Source organism: Erpetoichthys calabaricus, chromosome 6 (genome assembly GCF_900747795.2).
Source record: "Erpetoichthys calabaricus chromosome 6, fErpCal1.3, whole genome shotgun sequence".
Classification (NCBI taxonomy): domain Eukaryota; kingdom Metazoa; phylum Chordata; class Cladistia; order Polypteriformes; family Polypteridae; genus Erpetoichthys; species Erpetoichthys calabaricus.
In genome coordinates, this window is record NC_041399.2 from 200,379,131 (window position 1) to 200,406,823 (window position 27,693).

The 27,693-nt window shown below is 43.8% G+C and overlaps 1 protein-coding gene across 2 annotated transcripts in view; it reads right to left on the reverse strand.

The window, feature by feature from the left end:
• zeb1b (zinc finger E-box binding homeobox 1b) overlaps positions 1-27,693 on the reverse strand; it is a 351,810-nt gene that overhangs the window by 69,333 nt on the left and 254,784 nt on the right. Inside the window, exon 3 of one of the 2 annotated variants that reach the window (XM_028804319.2) lies at positions 12,397-12,456. The exons of the other annotated variant lie outside the window; for it this stretch is intronic. Within the exon in view, the coding sequence (XP_028660152.1) occupies positions 12,397-12,456 (60 nt within the window). The remainder of the gene's footprint in view (positions 1-12,396; positions 12,457-27,693) is intronic. 2 annotated transcript variants of the gene reach the window in all.

Sequence of the window (27,693 nt, forward strand, 5' to 3'; positions counted from 1 at the left end):
CCAGTCTGGCCATTCTCCTCTGACCTCTGGCATCATTTTCGCCCAGAGAACTGACACTCTCTAATATTTTCCCTTTTCAGACCACTCTCTGTAAACACTAGAGATGGCTGTGCGTGAAAATCCCAGCAGATCAGCAGTTTGTGAAATACAGCCTGTCTGGCACCAACAACCATGACACATTCAAAGTCACTTCAGTCCCCTTTCTTCCCCATTCTGATGTCCGGTTTGAACTTCGGCAGGTCGTCTTGACGATGTCAACCTGCTAAAATGCACTGAGTTGCTGCCGTGTGATTGGCTGATTAGACATTTGTGTTAACAAGCAGTTGAACAGGTGTACCTAATAAAGTGGCCATTGAGTGTAGTGTAGATCACAGGAATAGTCCACATTACCCAATGTAGTTGGTGGTGATGGCCAATAAAATGTTTATTCTCGTGTGTTCATGCAGAATGGGGTCAAAAAAAAAGTTTTTGATGGAATGGGCATCTGTTGAGACCAATGGTGGACAACAGCAAACAATGTCAAAAAAACATCCACGAAGCAAAACTCACACTATCTGTGCTGCACAATTCACAAGTCACGTCGAATACTCACAATGTCCTAAAACACCAAAATATTGTTAAATAAGCCATCTCAAAAAAAAAAACCGCTCCCGTGAACAAAAACGGAACGCACTCAGACGTGAACAAGCATTTGAATTGCAGATCTGCCTCCTGTCGTTACATTTATATTCACATTTACAACTGGTGGACCTCAGGGTTATTTAGCAAGCAGTCTGAAAAACTGCACCTCTGATGTCCCTTTCCACCCTCCTGGACCCGTCCCTTCCTGCTTGGGCCATGTAAAACCGCATACGCCACCATTTTGAGCCAGTTCTTTTTTGACTTCTGTCCGTGAAGACGTACTCGCATTTTCTTTGACTTTTTGACTATTTTAATTTAACCAGTTATATGGGGTTTGCCATGGTGCCCCAGACCTCTTTCAATCTCTTTGTGCTTTTGATTCACGTCATATTCTTATGCCCATACAGTAAGTAACATATATCAAAGCATCCTTTTTGCGTAGAGTATTATATTTTTGTGTCTTATGCAATGCTGGAGCCATATGTGGGGGTTGTGCCCATCGGTGGACTGGCATCCTGCCCAGGGTTAGTTCCTGTCTTGTATCCAGTGCTACTGGGATGGACGTTGGCTCCTCACGACTCCAGACTGGATAAGCAGGTGCCATTTATGGTTCTTGACCTATGGAGCTCTCTCTCAAGATTTGTCTGAGAGAATTTGGCCAAATCAAAATTCTTCAATTCACAGCCCGAAAACCTTTGCTTCTTCTCTCGTGCATCTCAGATGTGGTAGCATTGACTTATTGTGAAGTCTGTCATTACTTAGTGCCAGTCTACTCAAATGTACTGCAAAGAATGGACGCCAGCAAATGTCACACTGTTATAGAAAACACGGCGACTGAGCTGATCTTGGTAATGACAGGCCAGCCAACGTCACAAGTCACTGGGTAAGTCAGACTTGCCAAATACAATTGCTGATCTCATCGCTAAACCATGTCAGCTTAAATGACTGAAAATCGCTGGGCATGTGAAATGGCTACCATGACTCAAAATGGCGCCAACCAGAAGTACATAAAGTAACGACAAGCCATTTTACAATTCATAATGATGTCAGGAGCCTGAGTAGGGAATCCATTCCCGGGAATTCGGGAATCACACATTTCATTCCCGGGAATCCAGGGCTCCCGGGGATGACATAGTGCATCTGTGAACGGTCGTGTCTTCTCATTAAACTTGTATCTCGCGAATATGGCATTGCAAACGGCAGCGGGTCAGTTCACGTGCTTACGTGGGAGGCGTGATGATGCGATATATTTTGATATAAATCAAAATACCCGCGCTTCACAGCGGCGAAATACTGCTTTAAAAATTTTATTAAGAAGAAAAGTAAACCTTTTTAAATTGAGGGAAAATGAATCAATAATTATTTGTTAAGGATCTCTTTGTATATCACGTTGTCAGTTCGCCCCTCTGCTTGTAATATGACCAACCTGTGTGCTGAGCTTACTCTTGAGCATGCAGCGTACAGTTTGCTATGTGAAAATCAGTCTTGCCTCAAATCAATGCCAACCTTTTGTAGGGTCTGTCCCTGAGACTTATTAATTGTCATTGCGAAGCAGAGCCTTAGTGGAAATTGGAGGCGTTTGAATTGAAATGGGAGATCAGAAGGTAGGGCGGCACGGTGGCGCAGTGGGTAGCGCTGCTGCCTCGCAGTTGGGAGACTTGGGGACCCGGGTTCGCTTCCCGGGTCCTCCCTGCGTGGAGTTTGCATGTTCTCCCCGTGTCTGCGTGGGTTTCCTCCGGGCGCTCCGGTTTCCTCCCACAGTCCAAGGACATGCAGGTTAGGTGGATTGGCGATTCTAAATCGGCCCTAGTGTGTGCTTGGTGTGTGGGTGTGTTTGTGTGTGTCCCTGCGGTGGGTTGGCACCCTGCCCTGGATTGGTTCCCTGCCTTGTGCCCTGTGTTGGCTGGGATTGGCTCCAGCAGACCCCCGTGACCCTGTGTTCGGATTCAGCGGGTTGGAAAATGGATGGATGGATGGATCAGAAGGTATAATGGGGATGCGAGGAATAAAAACTCTCTCCCCTGAGCCACCGCCAGTAAAAATAGTTGCCTCAATGACGTTGTTTTGCAGACACGTGACCTGAAGTCTCGTGCCGTCACAAAGTTTCAATGGCTGTACGCAAATCCACAATCGGTTTCATATTGTTTTCGTACCTTATCAATTGTGTAATGTGTTTTTTGAACAGGTTTGATTCAGTGAAGTGATCACTCCTGCTGCGTTCAGTCACTTCACGTGAGCCGCTGTCTTGTGTGATGTTGCGATGTCCATACCTCGTGTCTTCTCATTAAACTTGTATCTCGCGAATATGGCATTGCAAACGGCAGCGGGTCAGTTCACGTGCTTACGTGGGAGGCGTGATGACGCGATATTTTTTGATATATATCAAAATACCCGCGCTTCGCAGTGGCGAAGTACTGCTTTAAAAATTTTATTAAGAAGAAAAGTAAACCTTTTTAAACTGAGGAAAATGAACCGGTTGTAATATGACCAAGCTGTGTGCTGAGTTTACTCTTGAGCATGAAATCTAACGTGGTTTGTGCCCTTCAGAATGAAAACAGTTTGCATTTACCTCTTTAATAAAAGGCGCGAGCTTATAAGCCTGAGAAATCACCCCGTAAATGCACACGTTTAATTGCACATGTGTTAATATGTATACTTACACAGTATTAAAAGACACTCAAAAATTAACGTCATTTACCTTCGTTCCCGCGTTTGACTCGTGCTGTAAATCTCTTCCTTGTTTTTAGTTCACGTGATTACGTAGGAGGCGTGATGACGCGATACGTGACTCCGCCTCCTCCATTAGAGTATATGGACAAAAAACAGGTTCCAGTTATGACCATTACGCGTAGAATTTCGAAATGAAACCTGCCTAATTTTTGTAAGTAAGCTGTAAGGAATGAGCCTGCCAAATTTCAGCCGTCTACCTACACGGGAAGTTGGAGAATTAGTGATGAGTGAGTGAGTGAGTGAGTGAGTGAGTGAGTGAGTGAGTGAGTGAGTCAGTCAGTGAGGGCTTTGCCTTTTATTAGTATAGATAAAAGACTAACCTTATCTACAAGCAGTTCATGCTGTCATATAAGTACATGTATCTTTAGTTGCGGTAATAAGAGCGTAGAAAGCACAACGTGTCCAGCGTGTGGATGTCCAGGTGAGAGCGCACCTTCGTGCAGAAGTACGCCAGCAGCTGAGAAAGCACGCTCGGTCTCCACTGAAGTAGGCGGCACAGTCATCAGATACTGATACACTTGTTCTAAACAACGCCTGCGCTTGCCGTTGCTCTGAAACACCGCCATTTCAGCTTTTACTGATACATCCAGTTTCTTGTCATCATTCTGTAATGGCAAGTTTCTTGGCACAGATAGTGCGGATGCAACAGACTGACGCATTGCAATTTCAAGTTGCTGTTCAAAGCTGTTGTCTGATGAAGTGCAAGCTGCAGCAATGGCGCCACCTTAATTATTTTCAACTATAACTCGGTTATTTCTTGATCATTTTTTACACGCTATATATGCGAGCTTGGCCATTCCTGTTTTCCCGGGAATTACAGCAGTTTTCATTCCCGGGAATGCGGGGAATGAAAAATGTCCAGGAATCCCGGACTCCCGATTACCTAAGGATTCCCTAAGCCTAAGTATCATCTTTGAGTTGTCACTAAGTTTTGATAAAAAGATCTCCATGGTGGTAAAGTCCAGATTTTACCAACTGAGGTAAATCTCAACATTAAAATCCTTTCTTCCAGAGAAGGATATAGAAACAGTGATTCATGCATTTATCACATCTCGGCTGGACTACTGTTACTCCCTATATGCAGGACTGCCCAAATATGCCCTGTTGTTCCTTCAACTGGATCAAAATGCAGCAGCTAGATTTCTAACCAGCACTAGAGAAAGAGAGCATATCTCACCTGTACTGGCATCTCTACACTGGCTACCAGTGAGATTTTGGATTAATTTTAAAATTTTACTCTTTCTGCAGAGAAGAGATAGATAGATAGATACTTTATTAATCCCAAGGGGAAATTCACATACTCCAGCAGCAACATACTGATACAAAAAACAATATTAAATTAAAGAGTGATAACAATGCAGGTAAAAACAGACAATAACTATGTATAATGTTAATGTTAGCCCCCCCCCCCCCCGGGTGGAATTGAAGAGGCGCATAGTTTGGGGGAGGAACGATCTTCTCAGTCTGTCAGTGGAGCAGGACGGTGACAGCAGTCTGTTGCTGAAGCTGCTCCTCTGTCTGGAGATGATCCTGTTCAGTGGATGCAGTGGATTTTCTATAATTGACAGGAGCCTGCTGAGCGCCCGTCGCTCTGCCACAGATGTCAGACTGTCCAGCTCCATGCCTACAATAGAGCCTGCCTTCCTCACGAGTTTGTCCAGGCGTGAGGCGTCTTTCTTCTTAATGCTGCCTCCCCAGCACACCACCGCGTAGAAGAGGACGCTCGCCACAACCATCTGATAGAACATCTGCAGAATCTTATTGCAGATGTTTAAGGACGCCAGCCTTCTAAGGAAGTATAACCGGCTCTGTCCTTTCTTACACAGAGCATCAGTATTGGCAGTCCAGTCTAATTTATCATCCAGCTGCACTCCCAGGTATTTATAGGTCTACACCATCTGCACACAGTCACCTCTGATAATCACGGGGTCCAGGAGGGGCCTGGGCCTCCTAAAATCCACCACCAGCTCCTTGGTTTTGCTGGTGTTCAGGTGTAGATGCGTTTGAGTCGCACCATTTAACAAAGTCATTGATTAGGTCCCTATACTCCTCCTCCTGCCCACTCCTGAAGTAGCCCACTATGCTGGGAATATTGGGAAAAGGATGCCAATGACAGAGCTGTCAGGTAAGAGGAAAAGAGGAAGGCCTAAGAGGAGGTTTATGGATGTGGTGAGAGAGGACATGCAGGTGATGGGTGTAACAGAACAAGATGAAGAAGACAGGACGATATGGAAGAAGATGATCTGCTGTGGCAACCCCTAACAGGAGCAGCTGAAAAAAGAAGAAGAAGAAGACACTTTGTTTTTAAAAGCCTTGCACGGTTTCGCCCCAAAATATATCTGCGATCTCCTTTATCCCCTCTCGGGAATGGGGGCTTTGAAGTCACCTGCTCAACTTCTCCTTGCAGTTCCAAGATCAAGGCTGAGGTTGAGGGGTGACAGGGCTTTGTCAGTTGTTGCTCCTAGGCTTTGGAGTGATCTACCGTTCCCCATCAGATCGTCTCCTTCTATTGAGGTTTTTAAGACTCTGTTAATAGCCCATTTTTTCTCTTCTGCCTTTCACTGTGGGTAAGGTCGTCAGGAAGGAGGGGAGGTTTGAAATGAAACAGTCATTAAGAAACTGTTGAACATAATTATTTGCTTTACGATCGTCTTATATGTTCTTTTGTACAGCACTTTGGTACAACGTCTGTTTTTTTTAAATTTAATTTTATAAATAAACTATCTGTACCCTGTGGCTGTGCCCACATTGTAATGAAACAGGACAAACTTTAAAAATCAATAGATGCTGGCATCATATCTGACGGGAGATCGTTCCCCCCGTGGCCATGATATCTCTGCCAATCAGCAGCTACCCTCTAAAACACACGGAGCTCTGATCTCTCTCTGAAAAACGTCAAAGTTACTCCTTGACAATCTGTAGGTGATAATGTCTGCTGAACAAACAGGTATCGCTAGCTAAGCGGAGGCAACACGTGGCGAGAGGTAGAGCGACTCGAACAGAGGCTGGCGCATGAGTGCCACAGCCACTCTGTTAGATTTGTATAAATACATCGGTACTGCAAGCAAACTATGGCCCTGCCTGGCTCCTCACTCCTGGCGTCACACTTCCCCCTCCCATCGGCCCCCCAGCCTCTGTCTCAGATTAGCACGATTATATCACTCCTGCAAGCGAACTATGATTCTTAGCGCCATGAGAGAAGTCGCAAAATCAACTGAAAAGTTCAAGCAAATTATAGAAAACGACCCGAATTATAAATCCTTTAAGTAATTCTCTTGTGAAAAGCGGACCGACAGGCAGACAGAACGCGCTTGGCCCACAAAATTTTTAAAACCGTTTCTTAGCGAGCACCTATGGGCCAAGGGTAACCTGCATTCCAAATTTCAAGTCCTAAGCCTCATGGTTCGGGAGATTTTGTGATGCGTGACTCAGTGGTATTTGGCTTGTATATGTACAGTATAGATTTAATTTGACTAAAATGAATAATAAACATATGAAAATGAATAAAAAAATAACCCCAAGAACCATGAGGAACAAGAACAAGAGGAAACAGACGACTTCACTAAACAATTTAAAAGAGAGCTGGATGTCAAAACTGCTTGGAATAAAACCCCTGCAGCCGGGACCCCCCTAGGACTGAACTTGGGAGCTGCTGCTATCATTTGGGTGCGTGTCTGAGTTTATCACAGGAAAGCTTTTGGCTAAATGAACACACCACTGCTATGGGCCGGGAAAGGTTTGTTTTTTAATATTCTAACAGAATGATTGCTGTAATTGTGTTAATTATGTTCATAACAATCATTATTTTTTGTTACAGCTCATAACACTTGCTGAGGTGGTGCCAAAAAACTGGAATGTTATTATGGGAGCAAATAATAACTTACTGTAAAACCTACGAGGAGAGGCCACTGAGGTCCCCACCGCGATCGCACTCGTCTGCTGTTTCCAACAACACGTCAACGTTTAAAGGTCTTCTCTTTCAGCCATTTTTCAGTTCTCTGTGTAAGGCCCCTGCACTGCCCTCCTCTGACCTTGGCTTATGGGAAGCCAACACGAATGCGGCATTCTCATTCTTGTAGATTCCTCCCAACACTTTTAATTCATATTCACAACTGGCGACCCAGATTACCGAAGTTTCTTTCTCTGCATATTGACTTGAGAGCGCTGGCCAACATCTGAAATCGTTCAATCAATTGTAAGTTAATAAATGTGAGCGCTCGCCCAAAGTGCTTTAGGAACCCTCTCAATGCTAATCCAATGAAGAGCACAAGGCAGAGTGGGTCTCACCACTCTAAATGCATTGCAACTCCTCTGCGTTCCGGCGGGCTGGTATTGTCGGGTGGTGGCCACGGCATATGGACGTTAAATCACAAGGGGCAACTCGCGTAGTGCCGGGTAGTCCTGAGGAAGACCACTTAAAGGATAAGTTTGGTATTTTTCAAGTTTAAGCTATTTCTTCACAAACGTGCATTTGCCACTTGAAATTGTGTTAAGCACTTTCTGTAAATTACAAAAATAATATCTTGCCTGTACTGTACTTGCACTTTACAATAGAGGGTATTGGGGAGGGGGCATAGGAAAAGTGTGAAAACTTACTAAATAACACCCTGTTCACCCCGCTGACTCACGACTGCACAGCTATGCACAACATCAACCACATCATCAAGTTTGCGGATGATACGACGGTGATGGAACTGACAAGCAGGGATGATGAAACAGCATACAGAGATGAGGTGGAACAGCTGTCTGCATGGTGTGAAGGCAACAATCTATCTCTCAATGTCGACAAGACATAAGAGATAATCGTGGACTTCAGAAAATCACATCCTGCCCACAACCCACTCAGCATCAACGGTTTAGATGTGGAAACTGTTAGGAGTACCAAGTTCCTCGGTGTGCACATAACTTACGTGGACACATAACACCTCATCACTAATCAAGAAAGACCAGGAGAGACTACACCTCCTGAGGCGGCTGAAGTGAGCAAGTCTTCCCACTTCCATCCTCACCATGTTCTACAGAGGCACCATTGAGAGTGTTCTGGCCAGCTGCATCACTGTCTGGTATGGCAACTGCAACATATCTGACCACAAGCGCCTGCAAACAATAGTGAAGACAGCAGAGAACATTATTGGGGTGCCTCTCCCTTCACTACAGGACATATTTTACAAACGCACTGTCCGCAAGGCCTACAGCATTGTGCAGGACTCCTTACACCCCTCACATGGACTTTTCACACTTCTGCCATCCAAGAGAACATACTGCAGTATCAGAGCCAGATCTGCCAGGCTGCAGGATAGCTTTTGCACCCAAGCTGTCAGACTCCTTAACACCATACTGCCCCCTGGGATCTTCCACACGGCCTCAACCTCCTCTACAAACAGAACTTTTATACATGCGAGCCACTGCCCTGCAAAGATAAGTGTGCAGGTAGAGAAGAACTGAAGATCTCATACTGACCTTTAAGGATTATGACACTCTTGACATCCTTCTGACCTGTCATTGTTTACACACGTCTTAAACAACTATCATCATACACTGATAATTTCTGTATTATCTATTATTTATTTATTAAATTACATATCTATTGACTATATTTATGTATCTAGATTGCAAATACCATACATTGCATCATTGTTCATATTGCTAACTACATGTCATTATTGCTGCTGCTTCTTCGTCTTGTCTTTGCACAATGTCTTGTCTTGTTTGTGTTTTAATTTTAAATTAAAATTTTAATTCTATTTTTAATTTATTATTTGCACTTCATGTTGTTACACTGTGGACCCCGAGCTTCGCAATTTCGTCTATCTGTATACTTGTATATGGCTGAGATGACAATAAAGTTCACTTTGACTTGACTTTTGAGGCAACTTTTGAATATCAATCCACACTTTCTGTGGACAGCAACAGGGATCTTGAAATAATCCTTTGTAATGGATGGCACACAAGGACTGGCATCCCGACCAGAGCTCAGCAAAGATCCTTACCTGGCAGAGACACCAGGGCAAAGGAAGGAGAGAGGGGGAGATGAACACCGCTGAACATTTTCACCCCCAAAACACCAGGTGACAGTATCCCTGGGTTGGGAATTCCCACAAAGACACCCGCAGAGCATGCTGGGATCTGTAGTCACATGGGGGAGGTTCCGTGGGAGCCACAGGGGGAGCTGTTGGGTTTCCTAGGCCCTACTTTCTGGTTGACCCTGAAGTGCTTCCAAACGGGCCATGCCCTAAAATCGGAACTAGTCCCGGGTCACAGATAAAAGCAGCTGCTCAATCTTAAGCCAGGCGAGTCGGGGTGGAGACAGGAGCCTGGGAGGAGTCCAGGAGAAAAGAGAAGAAAACGTTTGTTTTGTTGTTCTGCATTGGGATGGATCAAAAGGAAGAAACCTGTTAAAGGTATTTTTCATAAATAAAAAACGATTATTTACACCCGGAACTGTTTTTGTGTAGTCATGTCTGGTGTTTGGGGCTGTGACGGAGTGGCAGAAGCGCTACCGTCTGAGGCTCCACAATCGACTGGGCGCCCCCTGGTGGTGGCCATGGGCCCTCACAGGGTTGAGCTTCCATGCTCAGACCCAGTGGCCCCCAAACCAGGCAGGGCAGCTGCCCTCTCTTGGTCCTGGGGAGGCACAGTCCATCTCCTGGTCCATCCAGGTGTCACGACTGGGCACAGCCCCCAGGCGACCACCACAATATATATATATATATATATATATATATATATATATATATATATATATATATATATATATATAATCCAACGTCTGACTGTCCGTCTGTATGTCTGTCCGCTTTCATGAGAGAACTACTTCACGGATTTAGATCGTTTTTTATTTCCAGAATTTGGGACCCTCCTCACTCATGTGCCAGCCTCCATTGGAGTCAGTGTACAGTGATCCCTCACTATATCGCGCTTCGTCTTTCGCGGCTTCACTCCATCGCGGATTTTAAATGTAAGCATATGTGAATATATATCGCGGATTTTTCACTGCTTTGCGGATGTCTGCGGTCTACAGTACGTGTGCTTCCTCAGTTGATTTGCCTATTTGAATTGAAACAAGGGACGCTATTGGCGGATGGCTGAGAAGCTACCCAATCAGAGCACGTGGTTAAGTTCCTGCGTGCTGCTGATTGGCTCAGCGACGGAGTGCTGCATTAACCAGGAAGTCTAATCTCACTCATTCAGCATTAAGATGCAAATGATTGCAGAAAAGGTAAAAGTTTTGGATATGTTGAAGGAAGGAAACCACTACACCGCTGCAGGACACCATTACAGCATAAATGAGTCCACGATTCTTTTTATTTAAAAAGGAGGAAAAGCATATAAGATCTACGGCCGCAGAGTCCTTTAACCAGGGCGCAAAACGAGTTGCAAGTGGACGTGATAAAGTGGTAGTCTGGATGGAATCTGCTTTAGGGATTTGGATTGAAGAGTGCTGGAAGAAGAACAACGGCGGTGCTACACAGTCGCCTGAAGAGGCTCCTTTAGAAGAGCTGTAACGCTATCCTTTGTTGTGCAGTAAAATTAAACTCATCGTTATCGGATAAGTCGTCGTGTCATTGTTGGTGAGTAACCATAATTAATTATTTACGTACAGTACTTATTACATGTACATAGTTTAGTGTCATCGTACACACATTTTACTGTATACAATTTTTCTTGCATTGTACGTATTTATTGCTGGTGGCCTCTCTGTCGTAATGGCTGTAACATATGTGATATCGGAGACGCTCGATATCTTTAAAATAATATTTAGGTTTTACTGTATGTAAACTGTGTTTACATACATAATTTCAACGAATCTTACCTAATATCTAAGAGAATACAAAGGGTTTATGCTGTATAATTGTGCGTGAAATGTTTATAATAGTGTGGGAGAGTTTATAAGGGCTTAAAATATATAAAAATAACCATATAAACATATGGTTTCTACTTCGCGGATTTTCTTATTTCGCGGGTGGCTCTGGAACGCAACCCCCGCGATGGAGGAGGGATTACTGTACTTCTGCGTTTTGGAGTGTACCTTGCCTCCTCTTAGCTAATGATACCTGCTTCTTTATTGATTTTTAAAGTTTCACTACTATGCAGGCGGAGCCGCAGGGGACGGCCAGTTAAGGAGAAAAGAAACAATTCAGAGGCCTGAGTTAATTAACTTCTTTTGCCTTAATTTTAATTTACTTATCAGTGAAAACTGGTCACCAATTAGGAAAAGGGTTACAATGAAAACCTGCAGCCACTGGGGCCCACCAGGACCTTGGACTAGAGTGCTCACTACCATGTCGCTTGGAAAAAGTGGGCCCGGGCACAGAACAGTGTGATGGCTAAATGTGCCCGGGCACGAAACACACACACATGATGTCAGTGATGCAATGGGATCTCTCTGGTCTACTGCAGAAGGGCTGATGAGAACAACACACAAAAACTTGGAGATATCTGGTAAGATACGGGACAATCTTCATGCTCAAGGATACCAAAGAACAACTGAGCAGTGTCGTGACAAACTGAAAAAAACTGTGGGTTCAGTACCTAAAGATTAGGGATGCACTATGTATGGTAAGTCTGGCAGCTCACCGAATAGAAAAGAAAAATTTCAATGGTACGATGCCATTGACAAAATAATCAGCGGAGCTAACGTTTTGGAGTCGTCGGCAGCATCTGATAGCGTAACCTGTAGCAGGGCGGAGCGTTACCCACCCTACGCGACTCAAAATAGTAAAAAAAAAAAAAACACTATAAAATAAGGAAAATCATTTTGACACGCATGCTGTCGCTCCATGTTTGGATCTTGTTTTGATGTTACACAAAGTTACATGGTGATGACAAAAGCGGGCCCGGGCCCAGAACGTTAAAGCGCAGTGTGAGTGCAGGGTGACGGGACAATCGGGCTCGGGTATGGTATGGAACAAATGTGCCCAGTATGAAAACACCCTTACGTTTTACAGCCCACACAAGCAAACTCAGGAAGGTTGTTCTGCATTAACACTTTGGTCTTATATTAGAATAACTAACAAGGGATGGCACATAACCAAAATTTCCTACCTTTAAATTGAATGTCCCCTGTATGAGCATCAGGCCCCAGGGAGTCATCTTCTTTAACATCTGTGAATAAAGATAAAACTTGTGAATCCTGAGCTCAGACTGCCCAGTTCACAACATTTGACAGCACAGACTGTGACAGACATGGCAGTGATGTCCGCATTAGGTCACTGGAGAGCGTCCATGTCTTGCAACCATATAGCAAACAGGAAGCACCAGGACTCTAAAGACTTGGACCTTCGTCCTTTTGCAGAGATATCAGGAGCGCCACACACCCCTTTCCAGCAATCTCATGACCGCCCCCCATGTTCTCCCAATCCATCCACTGACTTCATAGGAAGAGTCACCAGAGACATGAATGTCACTGCCGAGGTAAGTAAACCTCTCGATGAGGTCGACGCTCTCTCTGCAGACAGACACACTGTTCATGGCACGGTGGATAACAATCAATCATCAGATCTTTAGCTTAACATGAACTTTGCAGATGAAAACAAGATAGGTGGATTAGCAGATAATTTGGAATGCGTTATATCATTACAGAAGGACTTGGATAGCATACAGTCTTGGGCAGATTTGTAGCAAATTAAATTTAATGTCAGTAAATGTAAAGAATTACACATAGGAAGTAAAAATGTTAGGGCTGAATACACAATGGGTGGTCAGAAAATCGAGAGTACACCTTATGAGAAGGATTTAGGAGTCGTAGTGGACTCTACGCTATCGACTTCCCAACAGTGTTCAGAAGCCATTAAGAAGGCTAACAGACTGTCAGGTTATATAGCGCCTTGATGTGTAGAGGAAAACAACAACAACATTTATCTATATAGCACATTTTCATACAAAAAAGTAGCTCAAAGTGTTTTACATAATGAAGAAAAGAAAAATAAAAGACAAAATAAGAAATTTAAAATAAGACGACATTAGTTAACATAGAAAAAGAGTAAGGTCCGATGGCCAGGGGGGACAGAAAAAACAAAAAAAAACTCCAGATGGCTGGAGAAAAAAATAAAATCTGCAGGGGTTCCAGGCCACGAGACCACCCAGTCCCCTCTGGGCATTCTACCTAACATAAATGAAATAGTCCTCTGTGTATTTAGGGTTCTCACGGAAGGACTTGATGATGAAAAGACCAAGGAGGTGATGCTGAAGCTTTATAACACACTGGTGAGGCCTCATCTGGAGTCCTGTGTGCAGTTTTGGTCTCCAGGCTACCAAAAGGACATAGCAGCACTAGAGAAGGTCCAGAGAACAGCAGCTGGGCAGTAAATGTAAAGGATTACATGTAAGAAATACAAATGTGAGGTTTGAATACACAATGGGAGGTCTGAAAATCAAAAATACACCACATGAGGAGGATTTAGGAGTCGTAGTGAACTCAACGCTATCAACTACCACATGGTTTTCAGAAGCCATTAAGAAGGCTACAACAACAACAACAACATTTATTTATATAGCACATTTTCATACAACAGACTGTCAGGTTATATAGCGCCCTGATGTGTAAAGTGCAAGTCCAAGAAGCTTTATAACACACTGGTGAGGCCTAATCTGGAGTACTGTGTGCAGTTTTGGTCTCCAGGCTACAAAAAGGACATAGCAGCACTAGAGAAGGTCCAGAGAAGAGCAACAGGGCTGAGTCAGGGCTACAGGGGATGAGTTATGAGGAAAGATTAATAGAGCTGAGCCTTTACAGTTTAAGACAAAGAAGATTAAGAGGAGACCTGACTGAAGAGTTTAAACTTATGAAAGGAGTTATTCCAGTGGGTCGAGACTGACATTAAAATGAGTTCATCAAGAATATGGGGACATAGCTGGAAACTTGTGAAGGCTAAATTTCGCACAAACATTAGGAAGTTTTTCTTTACACAAAGAATGATAGACACTTGGACTAAGCGACCAAGTAGTGTGGTAGAAAGTAGGACCCCCTTTAGGGACTTTCAAAACTTGAGTTGATGTTATTTTAGCAGAATTAAGTGGATAGGACTGGCGAGCTTTGTTGGGCTGAAGGTATGAGGCTGATTTGCATGTTCCATATATGGTTGTTTCAGGTTGGCCACTGGGCGGGGCTTGAGGCGTGTTCACGGACGCACATTTAAATAATTCTGATTCATAAACTACAATCACGTGTGTAAGCCAGTTTTTAAATTTTTTTTTTTACTTACACACTCCCCTGTTTTTTGGCATATAAATATTTTCACATTCAAATCCACATACTGTACATTTTTATAAAGGGGTCCACAGGGCAGGTTCCTGCCTTGTGCCTAGTGCTGTCAGGACAGGCTCTGGCTTCTGTGTCCCAGAAATGGAATCAGACAGCTTTGTGAATGTTACGTGGTTATGTTTTGTGTTTTTCTTGCATTTCAGTTTTTCATATTAAATTTGGAATTGCTTCTGTAGCCGAGGATCGGACCGCCAAGGTCCCCGCCTTCGGCCACCACCCAACTCACACTGCACCCGACCTCCTTGGCCCCTCTCATAGGTAGTGAGCCCATGGGAAGGGGGACCCATGTTGCCTCTTCGGGCTGTGCCCGGCCGAGCCCCATGGGTGCAAGCCCGGCCACCAGGCGCTCGCCATCGAGCCCCACCTCCAGGCCTGGTTCCAGAAGGGGGCCCCCGGTGACCCGCGTCCGGGTGAGGGAAAACGCCGTCCAAATTTTTTATTCATCATAGGAGGTCTGTTGAACTGCACTTTGTCTCATCCCTCACCTAGGACCAGTTTGCCTTGGGTGGCCCTACCAGGGGCATGAAGCCCAGGACAACAGAGCTCCTAGGATCACTGGGACACGCAAACCCCTCCACCACGGTAAGGTGGCAGTTTGAGGAGGGGATATGGTCATGAGCTATGGGTAGTGACCGAAAGAACGAGATCGCGAATACAAGCAGCTGAAATGAGTTTCCTCCACAGGGTGTCTGGGCTCTCCCTTAAAGATAGGGTGAGAAGCTCAGTCATCCAGGAGGGGCTCAAAGTAGAGCCGCTGCTCCTCCGCATCGAGAGGAGTCAGATGAGGTGGCTCGGGCATCTGATCAGGATGCCTCCTGGACGCCTCCCTGGTGAGGTGTTCCGGGCACATCCAACCGGGAGGAGGCCCCGGGGAAGACCCAGGACACGCTGGAGGGACTATGTCTCCCTGCTGGCCTGGGAATGCCTTGGGATTCTCCCGGAAGAGCTAGAAGAAGTGGCCGGGGAGAGGGAAGTCTGGGCATCTCTGCTCAAGCTGCTGCCCTCGCGACCCGACCTCGGATAAGCGGAAGAGGATGGATGGATGGATGGATTTGGAATTGCTGTGCAGAAAAGAGTCTGTTCAGTCCAGAACATTCCAATCAAATATACCTGCACCCGAGGAATGAATGGGCTGACACATTGTGGGGGAGACTCGTTTCAAAAAGGCCTCGCGCCTTACCTTGTTTTCGTCTCACCAACTTTCCTGGAAGGGTGGGCTGGCCGCCGCAGTGAGCTCATTACTGTGACGGTGTCTTTGTAGAAGTCACTTCATCATTTTACGAAAAGTTTCCTTGCTAGCATGACTGTGATGCTTCTTTGAAAGAGCGGCCTTCTCGGGGTGAGTCCTTTGACAGCGGCCAAACCTCGGTTTCCCTGACAACAAGGGCTCTGCCAATAGTTACCCCCACCCAAACAGATGTTGTCAAGGCAACTATACAAAATGTCACTGAAACCTGGCAGGGACAAAAGCACACCTGAGTAGCGGTGGGCCGGGACAAGTAAAGAACAGGGTGATCATTCACAGGGCTGCTTCTCGAACTCAAGAATGTGTCACACTTGTCTGGGTCAGACCCCCAAAGTGGGGCAGCCGCCGCCAGCTGAACTTCACACCCCGCCACAAAGAGTTCAGACGCTGTGTATCACTGTCATACGCTTTTAAAGCAGTAATAGATCTAAAATGTAGCAGACTGCGGGAAGCCTCCATTGAAATACAGCTCCTTGAGCTCAGTCAGCAGTGCAGAAGGGCCTTTGGCTTTATGATTAGCACCACTCAGTCTTCGGGGTTACACACAAGTGACATCAGCTGGAGAAATGAACTCCTTTTCGCTAACTGGAAATGTGCTAAATGATTAAAAAGAAGCATAGAAAGATACATGTGATCCACCAATAGTGACCCAAACTGAGGGTGGGATCTGGTGGTCATGCAGTGACCCCATAAGAATGTAACAATGGAGAACTGAAAAGAAAAAAACCCTCAGTAGTTTCTTTCATTCCATTGCCCACCCATTTTCACACCTCCTTACCCAGCTCAGGGTCTGAGTTTTGGCTTTGATCCTGGCAACAAGGCAGTAGACAAGTCCTGATAGAATGCATGTCTGTAATGTGGCACACCCCACCCCACCCCACCCAGGGTGTAAATGTCACCTCCTCAGGGGGTAAATGTGTTTAAAAAAGCTGGACATCATGAAGATCTCAATGAGTTCCCAAAGACGACATGAGATGTGCGGTGGTAGCGTTGCCGCTTTGCAGTGAGGAGATTGTGGGTTCACTTCCCGCGTCTTCCCTGTAGCTTTGAGTGGTGAGAAAAGTGCTATATACATGTAAAGAATTCTTTATTATTAATTATTATTTGCTCTTTCAACAACTGCATCAAGAATATCCGAAATTGTAAGTGAAAAGCAAGAACGGGCGGCTCACTGGTTGATGCGTTCTCATCCAAGAATTAATGAAATAACGGTGAGAGGTCGAGCTTTTAGTTACAGGGTGCCCCTAAACTGTGGAGTGGTCTGCCTGCTACTATAAGAGATGCCCCTTCGGTCTCAGCTTTCAAGACTCACAACTTCAGTTTAGCACACCCTGACTAGAGCTGCTGATTAGCTGTGCAGACTGCATCTCTGATGTTAGCCATTAGCACTAAAACAGAAGTAACATGATAGTTAGAATTTGTTACTAACCCTCACCTATTCTATTTCTCTTCTTAGTACTCAAATGTGGCACCTGGTGCCCCTGCCCACCTGCCAAGTTGTTTTGCCTGCCTAACATTAAGTCATCTCTGATGGAGGATCGCAGGAATCATCGGGTAGAGGGGTTCTGTCATCGGATTGGCTGGCCCAGCTGTGGAATGGCCAAATGGGGAAAGCAGCTTGATGGCCAAGGTCTCCAGGACTCTAAACAAATCCAAATCATATTATGGGATATTATCTACTGTTAAATTCTGCTCTGTACTTATACTCTGTTATATATTGTATTGAGGATTACTTGTGTTCTGTTCTGTGTATTGTATTGTATTGACTCCCTTTTTCTTTTTGACACCCACTGCACGCCCAACCTACCTGGACAGGGGTCTCTCTCTCTTTAAACTACCATTTCTGAGGTTTCTTCCATTTTTCCCCCCCCTACAAGAGTTTTTCCTTGTCTTCTTAGAGAGTCAAGGCTGGGGGGCTGTCAAAAGGCAGAGCCTGTTAAAAGACCACTGTGGCACTTGTGTGATTTTGGGCTAGACAACAATAAATTGTATTGTATTGTATTGCCTAAGTGGGTTTCATCCTGGTATTGGTGTTTGAACTTAAAATATAAAAACACTATCTTAAAATATCCATCCATCCATCCATTATCCAACCCGCTGAATCCGAACACAGGGTCACGGGGGTCTGCTGGCGCCAATCCCAGCCAACACAGGGCACAAGGCAGGAACCAATCCCGGGCAGGGTGCCAACCCACCGCAGGACACACACAAACACACCCACACACCAAGCACACACTAGGGCCAATTTAGGATTGCCAATCCACCAAACCTGCATGTCTTTGGACTGTGGGAGGAAACCCACGCAGACACGGGGAGAACATGCAAACTCCACGCAGGGAGGACCCGGGAAGTGAACCCAGGTCTCCAGGTCTCCCAACTGCGAGGCAGCAGCGCTACCCACTGAGCCACCGTGCCGCCCTCTTAAAATATCTTCCTTGTCAATTGCTTTATTATGGTAGATGTCAGTCAGTCAGCCTTTGTCAAACCCACCTAACTATGGTCTTTGAGTTGAAAGGGGTATGCTGGAGCCCATCCCAGCTGGCATAGGGTGCAAGGCAGGAACAAATCCTGGACAGGGCGTCAGTCTATTGCTGGGCAAACACACACACAGACAGCAAACTCACACACGGGCACCACAATTTCCACAAAACCTGCGTGTCTTTGGACTGTGGGCAGACATGGGGAAAACATGCTAACTCCACACAGGAAGGACCTGGGACATGACCCCTAGCTGGTCCCTTTACAGCGAGGCAGCAACACTGCTACTGTGCCACCATGCCACCCTATGGTACTGAACAAAACAGGGAGGGGGAAATTTACTTCCAAAAAGTTGGCATGGGGTAAACAGGACAAACAAGGTTGGGGACCCCTGGCATAAAGCTAGCAAGATGCTGAGGAGAGCTGGGCCAACATCATATCTGTAGTAGATGCCTGCCAGTGGGCCATGCGTGGTGTCCCTTTAGAATATCCAAGCCCTGGGCTCCTCTTGAGCCACAGTCCACTGTCACGCATGTGCGTCTGAGGATCTCCTTGCTGGCTCATTCGAGGTAAATGGTACCCCACCAGGGAGAGAGGGGGCGCTGTCACTAACTCTGGCTCCTTTTCTTCCCACAGCTCCCAAAGAAGGAAATTAGCTCCGCCTCTTCTGGTCCTCCCATTATAAAAAGACCAGGGGCCTCCACCAAGGTTATTATAGTTAACGAAAACTAAAATCAAAACTGAAACTAGTATTAAAAAAACATTTTCGTAAACTGAAATAAAATAATTAACAAAACCAAAACGAAAAACTAAAACTAAACAAAACTATTAAAGTAGCTGCAAAGACTAACTGAAATAAAATAATAATTTACTAAAATAATTTTAGTTTTCATTTTTTGAATGAATATTCTTGCTGTTAGTTTTTAACCCTTATAACTTTTAACTCTAAAACTGAAAGTCCTCCACCACAAGCCGCCCGCACGTATTCATCCAGTGAATGGCGGCTGGTGAAGGTGGCCGGCTGTTCACACAGCATTTGCGGTGACAGAGCGAGCTGAATACACGCGTAAAGCATGTGGAACAGAAAGCGATTTACGTGCCGCCTTTCTTTGCACTTGTTGTATATCAAGATGTAATTCAAACGCCTGAAATCGAAATGTGCTGGTCAACAAAAACTTTATACCGTATAGACAGAAAAATCACAAGTGAGTAACGTTTCAGTTTATTTCTCAAGTGCCTGCTTTTTGTTGACAGTAATTCACCTGCCACTTCGCAAACGAAGTATAAAGAAAATATAGTAATCATCATTCGACCTCGATATTTTGATGAATCTTGATGTTTTAGACCTTCCCGAGTCCGAAAATACTGTTTTTTGGAATGATGTATGTAAACACGATATCTCAAAAATACACCAAGGTAGATGGATGAAATCCGGCATGTGGTTGTTACACCAGAATTGTAGATCTGTATTAACATTTGGGCCAAATCCATCACCCGGTAGTGGTACTTTACCTGAACACATACTCGATTTTTTTTATTCATGCAGCTGCAGAGTCCGATTTAATGAACGTTATTTTTATAATAATTGTTCAATATATTATTCATTTGATTTCATTTGTTGTTGATGGTTCTTTAATGTACATAATATAATCCTTGTCTTGTGGTTTACTCCTCAAATATTCATCCCCATATCTGAGTGCACAAGAAAATCTAGGGGAGACCACTCCCGATTTTTGAAAATAAAACGGCACTGATCAAGAGACTGACTAGGTCATCATACAAGATCGGCATACTGTTTCTGACCAATCACTTTTGCTTTAAAAATGTCGTTTAACAACGAAGCGATACAAACCTTGTAAAATTCCTGAGTTGGCAACGTCTCTACTGAACTACAGGTAGGTAGGCGAAGAGAGTCTGCCAAGTGATGAAAAGCTAAACATACTAATGTGTTTTTGTATTTATTCTATATTTATTATTAATTTATGTTTTTTAGTTCATATTCACAGCTCAAAATACCTGATATTGTGAAAACAATCCAGTAGCAGAATTATATTTTAAAATATCTGTCCCCATTTTTTCAATGTTTCTCTCTCTCTCATAACAGATAGTTGAAATATCATTTTCTTTTTGTTCTTAGCATCAGCCATATCATACATATTGCATACCAGGGATTTTTCCTGCCTTGAATCCAAACCTGCAGGGGTAGGCTCCAGGTTTCCTGTGATCCTGCTCTGGATAAACAGGTTTAGATAATGTATATATTGTTCTTAATCTCACATGCTGTCTCTGTCATTTTGTGCCTGTCCATACTTATTACCTGCTCTTGCTCTGCTGTATGGGTTTACTGTTCTTATGGTGGGCTATTCAAGTCTCACTGCCCCTAACCTTCACACGACATGCTTGTTTTTCTTTGTTTCCCTCAATACAGCTAGGTGGGCTCTGCACACTGATTCAAGCCTAAGAGCCCTGTTCTTCCTTAGCCCCCCATGATTTTCATGGTCACACCTGTCAGAACACAGTAGAATCTCTCTTCTACTCTTTTCAGGCCTGCAGATGCAAAATTCTGTCTATAAATTGTTTGTGCCTGAGATGGAATCAGAGATCAATCTGGCTGGTAGAAAATAACAAAGCCCAGTGTTTGAGATTTTTGAATGCAAAATTGAAGGCATTCATTATAAGCACATTGTTGTTGGAGCAGAATATGTTGTGTTGTATCGACATTTAGAATAAAAAAAAAACTCAAACCTTAAAATTCACCAGGTTTCATTACAAATTGTCCCATTCAGGGCAATAAAAAGAAAAGAAAAAAGTGCCAACAAGCAGCGCAGATTTGTTCAACACAAATGACATAGAAAATATTAAAAAAATTATAAAATTGTGTAAAATTGTTCATATTCAGTACCTGGTTTTGATTATGCTTGTTTTTATCAGACAAAAACAAAACCAAATAGTAAAGTGTGTGGTGTAGTGTAGTAAGCTTCCACTAACATTAAACTCATATTATATCCAAACCGGTAAGTGTACAGTTCTATCTCATTGTGACACAAAAACTAAACTCCATAGTAGCTCTTTAACCATGCTATAATTACTAAAACTAAAACTAATATATATATATAAATAAAATAGCAATGTCTTTGTAAAATAAAAACTAAACTAAAACTAAAAATACATGATGAAGGAAAACTAAAACTAAACTCAATTTCCAAGTAAGGTCAGAAAAAACATAGAAATAAAAACTAATATAAAAAGGCAAAACTATTATAACCTTGGCTTCCACTGACTTGTCTTTTGATGAGATCTGTTCCGACGAGTGAAAGCTCTAGGAAAGCCTTCCTTTGTTTCGCCAGTTAGAGTTAACGCTGAAGTTGCTTTCTGTTTTGTAACCTGCAGCCTTATGGTAAGTGTTTATTGAGAGGTTTGAGAGAATTAAAAGGGATTACCCGGCTGGTGTCCCAAATATTTGTCATTTGTTCCAGCTCTGTTTGAACCTGTGTTCGGTCAGCTCACACCACCTTGCTTCATTAAGACGGTATGTGTGTGCATCAGTGTTGACCGTCTGAAACTCAGCATCAGCCACAATAACAAGATGTGAGCAACTGGGAACACCTCCTGTAAAAAGCTGACGGTAGACGCCGTGGCACAGACCCGGTTTAAGATCTAATCTGGATTGGCACATGCAGGTAAGACTTGCACTGTAGTCTGTGCGCATGACAAGAAGGACCCCATAACCTAAACTTTCATGTTCTTATCATATGGACTCGGCCTAGCTGCCCACTGTAGAAGATGCCACCTCATCCAAACAATAAAAACAAAAAGGCAATTCTGCCTCAAAAATATACAATCTGCTCCTGGTAAGTGATTGAAGTGAAAATGAAAAGTGACAAACAGCAGGTGTGCCACAGAAATACATAACCATAGAACAACAAAGTCAAGCTGAGGATGATGGGAATTGCATCATTTGCATGTAGATCAGGTATCATGTCACTTTCAGATGTTTGTCTTGACTTCTACAAAGCTAGTAAATAAAATATTATGGTAGAGTGACTTTACCTGATTTGTTTTTTAATGAAATCACATAAGAAATGATAAAAGTGGGGTAAGAAAAAGACACCAAATTCACATCTCTGCTACCCCTCCATGCCAATAGACAGCAGCCCCCCATTCTCACACTGTCCTCATTGTTCTGCACTTCTACATTTATCTTTCATAAAACACTTGCCTCCTGCCCTCTAGTGGGAGTACATTGAAAAGCACCCTTCTCAGGCGAGCTGTGGTGGCACTTTCTTCATCTTCCTGACCTACAGGCCCCCATCTTGGGTTTCCAGACACCCCATGGCAATAAGCCAGTCTATCTTCATGCCTCTTTTGGTGTAGTGCCATCTCATTTATCTTTACCTGGGATTTGCACCCACCAAATAGGCCTTCTGCTCAAAATTCACCCCATCTATACACACCTACAAAAATGAGAAATCCTTACCTCACAAGCCTTTACTTAAAGAAGTACACTGATGCCCTGAACTTCTAATAAAGTGTCCTTTTTCTTTTAACTTTCCCTTTGCATATATATATTTGTCAACCCCTGCATATATTTATCTCTCTTGCGCTCTCTCTATATATATATATCCATCCATCCATCCATTATCCAACCCGCTATATCCTAACTACAGGGTCACGGGGGCCTGCTGGAGCCAATCCCAGCCAACACAGGGCGCAAGGCAGGAAACAAACCCCGGGCAGGGTGCCAGCCCACCGCAGCTATATATATATCTATACATATAAATATCTATCTATATATACATATATGAATATATATTTATACATATATATATATATATATATATATATATATATATATATATATATATATATATATATATATATATATATATAGAGAGAGAGAGAGAGAGAGAGAGAGAGAGAGAGAGACAGAGAGAGAGAAAGAGAGAGAAATAAATATATGCAATATGAAGATATGAAACACAGAGTTTATTCTTGTATTATTATTTTTATTTATTATTCATTCTATTATTTATTTGTATTAATTGTATTCTTATTTGTATTCTTCTTCTTAAAAGCTACTGAGTTAATAAAGGTAATGCAATAATCTTAACCAGCATGTTTTTTTCCCATGTGAACAACTGTAAACCTACTTTTGCCCACCCCTAGATAGACAGATAGATAGATAGATAGATAGATAGATAGATAGATAGATAGATAGATAGATAGATAGATATGAAAGGCACCATATAATAGATAGATAGAAGTGAACTGCACTATATAATAGATAGATAGATAGATAGATATGAAAGGCACTATATAATACATATAGACAGAAGTGAACTGCACTAGATAATACATAGATATGAAAGGCACTATATAATAGATAGATAGATATGAAAGGCACTATATAATAGATATCTATCTATCTATCTGTCTGTCTGTCTGTCTGTCATCCATTTTATGATCCTACCCTTAGTTTACAAATGTCTTGCTGGTTTCTCCCATCTGTCTTCGTGACTGACTTACCACGTGTACACCTGTCAGCTCTTTTTGCTCTTGGGGGCTCCTCTAACCTCCTGACTGTTCCACAGATGACACTGTGCACAATGGGTGACTGAGCCTTTTGTTCTTTGGGGCTCGCCTATGGCACAAGCTCCTGCAGTCAGTTCAGAGCTTTGTGACTGTGACTACTTTTAAGAGGAATTTAAAGACTTACTTGAAAACTTGTGACCCGATTTGGTCTGATAAGTCCAAAAATAACTCAAAATAAGTGAAAAAAGTCTGCAAACTGACCTGCGCTGATTGGTTTCTTATGGCAAAGTGACAGGAATGCCAGAAAGCAAAAGAAGACCAGCCACATCTGCTGAGGGGCAAGCAAATCACACAGGCCGATGACGTGAAGACGAACACCGTAACAGGAAGAAAGAAACATAAAAGGAGCGACACCTGCTGAGCGTCAAGTGCAGGTTCAGAATGCAAGAACAACAAAGACGGAGAAATGCATGTGGCTAGGGGGGTTCGTGTTTTAAAATTGGTACAAGAGAAGTGGAAGGCATTGTGATGGGGTCAAAATTTCAAAGGGTGGACACCCTCCAGGCACCACTGGCCACTTCTGCAGCCATGTCTGGGTGATCTGCGGAAACAAAAACGTATCAACTAATCACTCCATCTGTAGGACTGCAAAATCCTAAAAAGCCGATTGACTTTGAACAGCATCACTGCAGGCCATCTTGAGTTGACATTTTTTCCTCACATTTGTGCCCCAAATGCAATACACACGGAGATGAAGAATATGTTTTTTTTTATTTTCAGAAAGTTACGCTTCTTCCGTTTCATTCCACATAATAAATGGCAAGCCTGGAATATCTGAGTGCTAAAATCACAGCTTTATGTAGGGAAAGTCATGTGCTGCCACATCAGATTTTTATTTTTGGTGTCACGTCAAGTATGACAGCCAACACATTTGTGCTCATCTGTAAGTTCTGCCTGTAATGCAGGAGTTCCCAGTGCTTTAACAGAAATCAGCCGGGTGGTGTCTCAGTATCACAGCCATGAAAGCCATCTGTTCTGTCACAGAGGATGTTAATAGAAGGCTTGAAACGGAAAAAAAAGATCATGAGATAAGAGGCTAGACGTGTGGTGAACCATCCGGAGCACTCGCTCACGTGCACTCAAGCTCCTGTGCTCTAGTGTTTCCATTCTGCTCTTCATAAACCTTGGCTTCTGTTGGGTGGGAGGCAGGACCTCTGTGTTTTTCCCAGTTGGAGTCTGAGTGTCTGGGCTTGCAAGTCTCCTGATAAAAATTAAGATCCAGGCCTTTAATGACCTCTTGGGCACGGCCATCAGCAGTGTGTCTGTCTGTGGTGAGAGTGCTGACCTCGTCAAGAGGTTCACTTACCTCGGCAGTGACATTCATGTCTCTGGTGACTCTTCCTATGAAGTCAGTAGACGGATTGGGAGAGCATGGGGGGGGGGTCATAAGGTCATTGGAAAGGGGTGTGTGGTGCTCCCAATATCTATGCAAAATGGTGAAGGTCCAAGTCTTTAGAGTCCTGGTGCTTCCTGTCCTGCTATACGTGGACACTCTCTAGTGACCCGAGATGAAGACTGGACTCCTTCAGTACTGTGACTCTTCATAGAATCCTGCTGGTTTGACTTTGTGTTGCTCATGGAGTCTCGAATGAGGCACATGACCTGCACTGTCAGGGAGCGTCAGTTATGGCACTACAGCCATGTGGCGCCATTACCTGAGGGTGAACTGGCTCACAGGACCCTCATTGTTGACGGCCCGAGTGGCTGGACCAGGCCAAGGAGAGATAGAGGGTCATTTCTGGAGGGTGGGTCTGGACCACGTATCTGCCAAGTGTTGCCAACCGGATCCCGAGCTGTTTTGTTGTGTGGTGGGTATGGTGATGCGCTGTGCCAGTGCCTGCTCCCCAACCTGACCGGACCTGAATCTTGGGTAGATCCTGCAACTAGTGGAGGAACCCTGGCTGCAACATAACAAATATAATAATTATCTTTAAACATTTACCCATAATTACAGTTTATGGCATTTTACCCAATCAAATCACTTGTGTTGGTGAACAGCGGAAGACGATATTCGTAAAGTTTTAACACAAGTTTTGAATTAGATCAGCCATGAGTAAAGGATTCAAAGCCTAAAGTTGCCAACCTGTTGCCCTGCGGCCGTGACTGACACTTAATTTTATTTTGCCACGTTTGTGTCTTCTAAGCCAGGGTTTCTTGACCTTTTTGGTGTCCGTCTTAGTGCATAGAGCACTACTGTCCATGCTCTACCTCTGGGTGAATTGAGCACACTCACCAGAGGGGGTGGGGGGGTTGGGGGTTTGGGCACCAAACCACCCACCTCGCTGTGGTGAATTGATTGCAAAAATCAGATCTGGGGTGTTTATGTGGGGATGGTGGGCTATCAAATGCAAGCAACCCACCGCACGACCAGCGACTATTATAAATGATAGTAAGTTGCACCCCACTGGCAGCTGCCTGCAACCAACAACCCGCTGTTCTAAGGTATGCCAAGTTTAAAGATGATTTTTATTATTGTTCTTGTTGTTTTATTATTTATGTTGTAGCCATTTTCCTACAATTGCTCCGTCCTGGGTATGACGTTAATCGTCATCCAGCCCTGCAAGTAGGCCCTCCAACCTGCAGGGAAAACTTGGGGGTTTGTGGCAGGATTGGCACTCCAGCCACCATAAAAAAACCTCACGCTGTTCAGTGTGGTGCTGAGGTGTCACCTGTCGCATGGCTCCACTTGCGTCTTAATCTGGGATCTTGAGGTGGTTTGTCTGGTGGTGGGTGCGGCCATGTGCTCTATCAGCGCCTCTTCTTAACCTCCCATTCATTTTCTACCCCTTGATGTTTATTTCCAAGCTGCCATTCACGGGTCCAATCCATTCATTAGTTCAACTGCTATTATAAGAGATGCCCCTTCGGTCTCAGCTTTTAAATCCCAGCTGAAGACTCACGACTTCAGTTTAGCACACCCTGACTAGAGCTGCTGATTAGCTGTGCAGACTGTATCTCTGTTGTTAGTCATTAGCACTAAAACAGAAGTAACATGAAAGTTAGAATTTGTTACTAACCTTCACCTATTCTGTTTCTCTTCTCGGTACTCAAATGTGGCACTTGGTGTCACTGCCCACCTGCCAGGTTGTTTGCCTGCCTAAGGTAAAGCCATCCCTGATGGAGGATCGCAGGAATCGTGGGAATGAGGGGTCCTTTCATCGGATTGGCTGTCTCAGCTATGAAATGGCCAATAGGGGGGAGGCAGCTTGATGGCCGAAGTCTCCAGGACTCTAAACAAGTCAGACTCATATTATGGGATATCATCTACTGTTAAATTCTGGTTTGTACTTGTACATTTTTTATTTTTATACTGTATTAACGATTACTTGTGTTCTGTTCTGTGTATTGTATTGTATTGACCCCCTTTTTCTTTTTGATACCAGAGGTTTCTTCCATTTTTTCCCTACAAGGGTTTATTTTTTGTCTTCTTGGAGAGTCAAGGCTGGGGGGCTGTCAAGAGGCAGGGCCTGTTAGAGACCACTGCGGCACTCCTTGTGTGATTTTGGGCAATACAAAAATAACTTGTATTGTATTGTAACAACAACATTTGTTTCTATGGCATATTTTCATATAAATGATGTAGCTCAAAGTGCTTTACATGATGAAGAAAGAGAAAAAAGACAAAAGATTTCATATGGGAGACAAACACAGCCTTAAAGCTAACAGGATACAGACGTAAAGGGGACAAACCCCCCTGAAAGAAGCAGGAGGTAAAGAAAAACGTTTTTTTGTCCCAAACGTTGTGGAGGGCACTGAAAACAAA